Source organism: Elephantulus edwardii, unplaced genomic scaffold (assembly GCF_000299155.1).
Source record: "Elephantulus edwardii isolate Elephantulus edwardi_28Jun2011 unplaced genomic scaffold, EleEdw1.0 scaffold00020, whole genome shotgun sequence".
Lineage (NCBI taxonomy): Eukaryota > Metazoa > Chordata > Mammalia > Macroscelidea > Macroscelididae > Elephantulus > Elephantulus edwardii.
The window spans coordinates 14,430,535-14,436,599 of NW_006399770.1; the positions used below are offsets into that span (position 1 = coordinate 14,430,535).

The window sequence follows — 6,065 nt, forward strand, 5'->3', positions numbered from 1 at the left end:
GACCTTTCCCCTGGCACCAGAGACATTTCCGAGGCAGGCACCTGTCATCTGCCACCCCCGTTCTCCTCGAGCTCCCTTTCTCCCCCTCCCCCATCCCATTCCTGTGCTTCAGTCTTTTGTGTCTGTGGCAGGGGCCTGAGGGGAAGGTCTTTGCCCTTCCGGCTGGCAAGTGTCACGATGGCCCATCCTGCCAAAAGCCAACGCTAGCTATCGAGGTGTGAAGAGTTGGCCAGAATGATCAACTCCTCCACCACGTCCACCTCCTCCACCACCGGGGGCTCGCTGTTGCTACTCTGCGAAGAAGAGGAGTCGTGGGCGGGCCGGCGCATCCCCGTGTCCCTCCTGTACTCCGGCCTGGCCATCGGAGGCACGCTGGCCAACGGCATGGTCATCTATCTCGTGTCGTCCTTCCGAAAGCTGCAGACCACCAGCAACGCCTTTATCGTGAACGGCTGTGCGGCGGACCTCAGCGTCTGCGCCCTCTGGATGCCCCAGGAGGCGGTGCTCGGGCTCCTGCCCGCCGGCTCTTCGGAGCCCCCGGGGGACTGGGACGGCGGCGGGGGCAGTTACCGTCTGCTGCGGGGCGCACTGCTGGGCCTGGGGCTCACCGTGTCCCTCCTGTCCCACTGCCTCGTGGCTCTGAACCGCTACCTGCTCATCACCCGGGCGCCTGCGACCTACCAGGCGCTGTACCAGCGGCGGCACACGGCGGGCATGCTCGGGCTGTCATGGGCGCTCGCCCTGGGCCTCGTGCTGCTGCTCCCGCCCTGGGCGCCGCGCCCGGACGCCGCGCCCCCGCGCGTCCACTACCCCGCGCTGCTGGCGGCCGCGGCGCTCCTGGCGCAGACGGCGCTGCTGCTGCACTGCTACCTGGGCATCGTGCGCCGCGTGCGCGTCAGTGTCAAGCGGGTCAGCGTCCTCAACTTCCACCTGCTGCACCAGCTGCCCGGCTGCGCGGCCGCCGCCGCCGCCTTCCCGGGCGCCCCGCACGCGCCGGGTCCCGGGGGCGCCGCACACCCGGCCCAGGCCCAGCCGCTGCCGCCCGCGCTGCATCCCCGGCGCGCACAGCGGCGTCTCAGCGGGCTCTCGGTGCTGCTGCTCTGCTGCGTCTTCCTGCTGGCCACGCAGCCGCTGGTGTGGGTCAGCGTGGTCAGCGGCTTCTCGCTGCCCGTACCCTGGGGCGTGCAGGCGGCCAGCTGGCTCCTGTGCTGCGCCCTGTCTGCCCTCAACCCGCTGCTCTACACGTGGAGGAATGAGGAGTTCCGCCGCTCCGTGCGCTCCGTCCTGCCGGGCATCGGCGACGCGGCAGCTGCAGCCGCTGCCGCCACGGCGGTGCCCGCGGTGTCCCAGGCGCAGCTGGGCACTCGCGCTGCGGGCCAGCACTGGTGACCTGACCGGGTCGTGGGAAGAGGAGATCCCTGGCTGCCCAGGATCCTCCCCTCCTTTGCTCGCCAGGTATCCCCTGCACCCAGGAAGTCAGAGGGAAGATTGAGGCTTCGAACACCTTGGGGCGCTGGACCAGAGGTCTCCTTCTCTCTGAATGACCATCCTCCTTTCCCAAGTGACTTCGCTCAGTCACCAATTTTTACCCCGTATTTATGTGCTCTAGAGAAATTCTGAAATAACAACGCCAGAGACTTCACGAACTCACAAACTGGCACTTGGGAAAGGCCAAGTGAATATATTTAAACGCCGTTTCCTTTCTGAAAAAAGAGCTTTGATAACATCACTATTCCTACTTTCATTGTCGTATATATGATGCGCCTTGAGTGTGCATGAACCAAAGGAAATTATATTTAGGAAAGAAATCTTATTTAGGGTGGAAATAATACTTAAGAAATGAATTAGAAAGTATATTTCTTGTTGATGATGCCTCTGCTAAAATTTTAGCCTTTGTGTATTTTACCTGGAAGAGTGAAACTGTAGTTATCCATACATCATAATAAGAGTGAGTTGCCTTTAAGTTCTCAAACTCTTTTATTCTTAAAGGGTTTTTATAAGGTAATTTCCATACAAGACTGATTCTAGCCAATGAGAAAAATACCCCACATCTATTTAATATTTTAAAAGCTATTTATGCTCTCAAGATTGAAAACTATATATGGAAAGCTAAAGTGTAAATACCTGTAATTTGATAATCGGTGGTCTAAGCCAGCAACTGAATTTTGCAAACAAGTAAGGGGATTGTCTACTGTAGGCAGATTTCACATTTCCATAGCATGCACACTTGTTGCTACCCTCATGTAGTAACCAGTTAATTTATTTGCCTTCTGATCATCACATCTTTGAACATTCTATATTATAATGGTTGCTAAGGAGAATAAATCTTTCAGCTTTGTCTTTAAAAGTTAAACTATCTCAATGCACATGATATCATGAAACACTAATAATACCTTGACTGCCAAGCTGAGATTAGCTTCTGTTGCATGCTCCTAGATGCTAGAACTTATTGGGCATGTGGTATACTAAAGCAATATACCCATTAGACAGGAAACACCGGACACAGAAGACATCATCTGCAATTATTTGAAAAGATATCTAGAGATACTTTTGGCGACCTAGAGTTCTTCTTATCCTGATCTGATTAATTAAAACAACAGCAACAACAACAAACCCAGGTTGGGATTTGATCTTGCTGATGGAACCACAGTCAAGATATATCTATCAGTGATGTGGTTTGGCTCTGCTGACTCCTCTGTGCTCTTTCAGGGTTTCTAAGCTGCGGGTCTGTAGAGATTTACTCTACTAACCCAAAGGCTGACCCTCTCTGGTGGTTGGAATCCACCAGTGACTCCTCATGGAGAAAGATGGGCTATCTCATCCCATGGAATTTACAGCCTCAGAAACCCAGTAGAGGGTCAGCTATGAACTGGTTCCGACACAATGGTAATGAGAAAGATCACGTTTTTATGTGGTTCATACATATCAGCAAGACAATTGACAGTAGTGTCATGTCTGTGGAAGGAGGTGTAGTAATCTCAGTTATATATAATGAACAGTTCAAACAGGAATCTGCTAAAAAAAAAGTATTGAGGTTTGGCACTTTCACCTCTATTTTCCTAAATTAATTTAGAAATATCTGAAACATAAAATTATGTGAAACCATTTCATAAAATTAAAATGGGAAAGAAACCCCTTTAAAGACTCATACATCTGTATTCTGACTGCTAACTCCTTATCTAGGGCCAAACGGCTTCAGTAATTGTCAATCAGGAATAAAACCTGCTTGCTTTGGTTGAACTCTACTTGGACAGTTCAAGCCAGGACATTAGAAACACCTGTGCAATTGGGTAATTATAGGAGTTACAGGAAATGTTGACCTGTTTGTGGAAAAACAAAACAGATTCGTTCTTCAACAGTTACAGATCTGCAGTCATTTATTAATCTTTCCACTATGTGCATGCACCATTTCTTTGTTACTAAGGCCTCATGTGCTCCCATTTACCTTGACTCTACTATGTAATTAAAGTTCCAACAACTATTCCTCTGAGTTCTTTTCTTCTGTGTCTGGTTTTCTGCAAAGATCCTTGAGAACAGTTTTACGGAAGATGTGAAATTCTGAAGCATTAAAGATAAAAGTGAATTCTTTGTGCTGGCTTTATTTAATTGAACTTTTAGCTTATAAAATTATTCCATTTTATATCATTAACTAGAATCCACGCACCAGCACTTAATTAAAAAAATGAAAAAAGTATGTAATTTTTCTTTTATAAATACATGTTTTTAAGGAAGAGGCTACAACACAGCACAGAACTGAGTCTCTCATTAGCTGATGAGGAATATTTTTATTAAAAAGAGCCTCCTTAGTGAGACTTTTACCCTTAATTCTCATGGTGAATGTTGCAAAAGATTCCTCCTATAAACGTTTACCCCACATGCAAACCTGACTTTTGGAGTGTATACTTGATATCTTACAATGTTGCTGGCTAACAATGAGAAGAACCATCTGACTCAGTGCCATTTGGAAGACTTGTTTTAAGTTCTATTTGCTGGTAATTAACTCCACAGGACTGACTCACTTTTAATTTCAAAGTGGCAATGATGTGTCTAAAATTGCTTTACTAGGGCACTAGCTGTGAGTGTTGGAGTTACTGCTTTTAAAATTGAGTTAACGGAGAGTGTATTCTTACTTAACTGAAACCACCTATTATCCACAGAGGAATGAAAAATTGTAATTGCTCTTGTCGGCTGCCCTAATTAGCTTTTTTTTTTTTTAAAAAAGGAGAAATTTGACTGCAACAATGGGTTTTAGCACAACTGTAATTATGACAATAGCACAGGATCAAGCAAGGTTTCCATCTGTTATCCGTAGGGTCACTACAAGTTGTAGCATCTCACAACAACTGTAGAGCTAATATTTAAAACTGGACATTTTGACTCCAAGTTTAGTGTTTTTCCTACTAAATGTTAAACACTCACAATTAAAAAGGTTTCCTTTTAAAAAGACATACTAAAATTTTGAGCAGATTCTACCTGCAGCCAGAATGATTGAGGTAGTCTGGGCAAGTGCAACACTGGTGACACCAATGCAGAGCTTCAGAAGCTGATCGCAGCCCAAACTGGAACCCAGCGGAACAAAATTGTCTTTAAGAAGTGGTACATTATTTTCAAGGACCATGTATGTTTGGGTGAATCTGAAATCCACGAAGGGATGAAGTTGGACCTTTATGACCAATAGGGCAGAATTTCTTCCTCTTTTACCTTCTCTTTTTCCCCACTACTACCCTCACTGGCATGGACACTTGTTTTTAAAAACATTAATAAAAACTTAGTTGCTAAAAAAAAAGAGAAATTTGTCTTAAGTTATGAGACTGTTAAGTAACATACCATTACCTCTCCTCCCCTCCTCCCCACTTATGCCAAATTCTAGGATGCTCATAAGTTATAGGCATTACTCTTAGCACTTCTGTCCTTCAAAAATGAAATATGCTCATCAGGTAAGAATCCTGTTTTGTAGAGGGCCATGTACAAGTGGCTTTTGTTTTAAGTACTACAGGGAGATTTCCAGGAGAGACAAATTTCCTTGTGTCTCAGAGTTAAGGACTTGGAATGGTCTCTACAACGCAAGTACTGTTTTTCTCAGAGGGAGCCCGTGGGTTAATGAAGTCAAGTTGAGCAGCAGAAGGAAAGGCTAGCTTTCAGCCTTCTGATAGAGAAAGCTCTCGAAAACAGTGCTCACCAATACACGTTCTGACCTGTGTTCAGTCCACCTTTGTTCTGCTGGTGGCATAGATAGTGGTCAATTTCACCGCTCTGTGTGTTAACACCCACAGTATTACTTTTGCTGGGAACTCAGTGTTGATCTAGTTCTTTAGCAGCATATAGACTCACTGACTGTGAGGTTAATCTGTGGTATGAATTTTTTTAAAATTGCTATTTTAGTGAAATTTACAAAGCAATTTGGATTATCTTCCAACAATTCATCACCTTTTGTTTTATGGTCTTTATTATAATACGCATCATGTAACCTAATTCTTCCCACTTCTTTCCTGTGACTCTCATTTTCTTTAATTTGTCCTACTCCTTCCTACCATTTGAACTTTATCCCTGGGCAAATGCTGCACTTTTGATATTATGTCATTGATTAAGCAGCAGGTGACTCCATGGGGTCACTGTTCACTTTAGAGTTACTGCTCACCTGTATATGATTCGGCTAAAAGTTGAGCAACAGGTGTGTATTTTGTTCCAAATTCGAAGGGTAACTGAGTCTGAAAGTTCCACCAGTCTCTATTGGACCAGTAAACCTGGCCTTTTTATGTTTTTGAATTTTGTTTTAAGTACTATCTCCCACTTCAGCCTGCCTCACTTCTTTATCCAGGACCTTCTGCCATGATGCCTTTAAGTGGCATGTGGTGGTAACCAGTCATTATCTTATTTTTCTGGTCTCAGGATCATGAAAGTTAAGGTTCACAAGATACATTATTAGTCTGTTGAATTAATTGGGTTTTTTTTTATGGAAAAGTAAAAGAAAAGATTCTTTCATTGTTTTACAAGCCCTCCCCCAGGTCCCCTCCACCATGTAGCCCTCGCTCTAGACTCCTGTGATGACAGAAATACCTAGTTAT

The 6,065-nt window shown here is 45.5% G+C and overlaps 1 protein-coding gene across 1 annotated transcript; it reads left to right on the forward strand.

The window, feature by feature from the left end:
- The first annotated feature begins 234 nt into the window (after window positions 1-234).
- Window positions 235-1,389, forward strand: GPR88 (G protein-coupled receptor 88). Its single transcript, XM_006882447.1, has one exon. The coding sequence runs from the start codon at window positions 235-237 to the stop codon at window positions 1,387-1,389; it is 1,155 nt and encodes a 384-aa protein (XP_006882509.1).
- The last annotated feature ends 4,676 nt before the right edge of the window (window positions 1,390-6,065 follow it).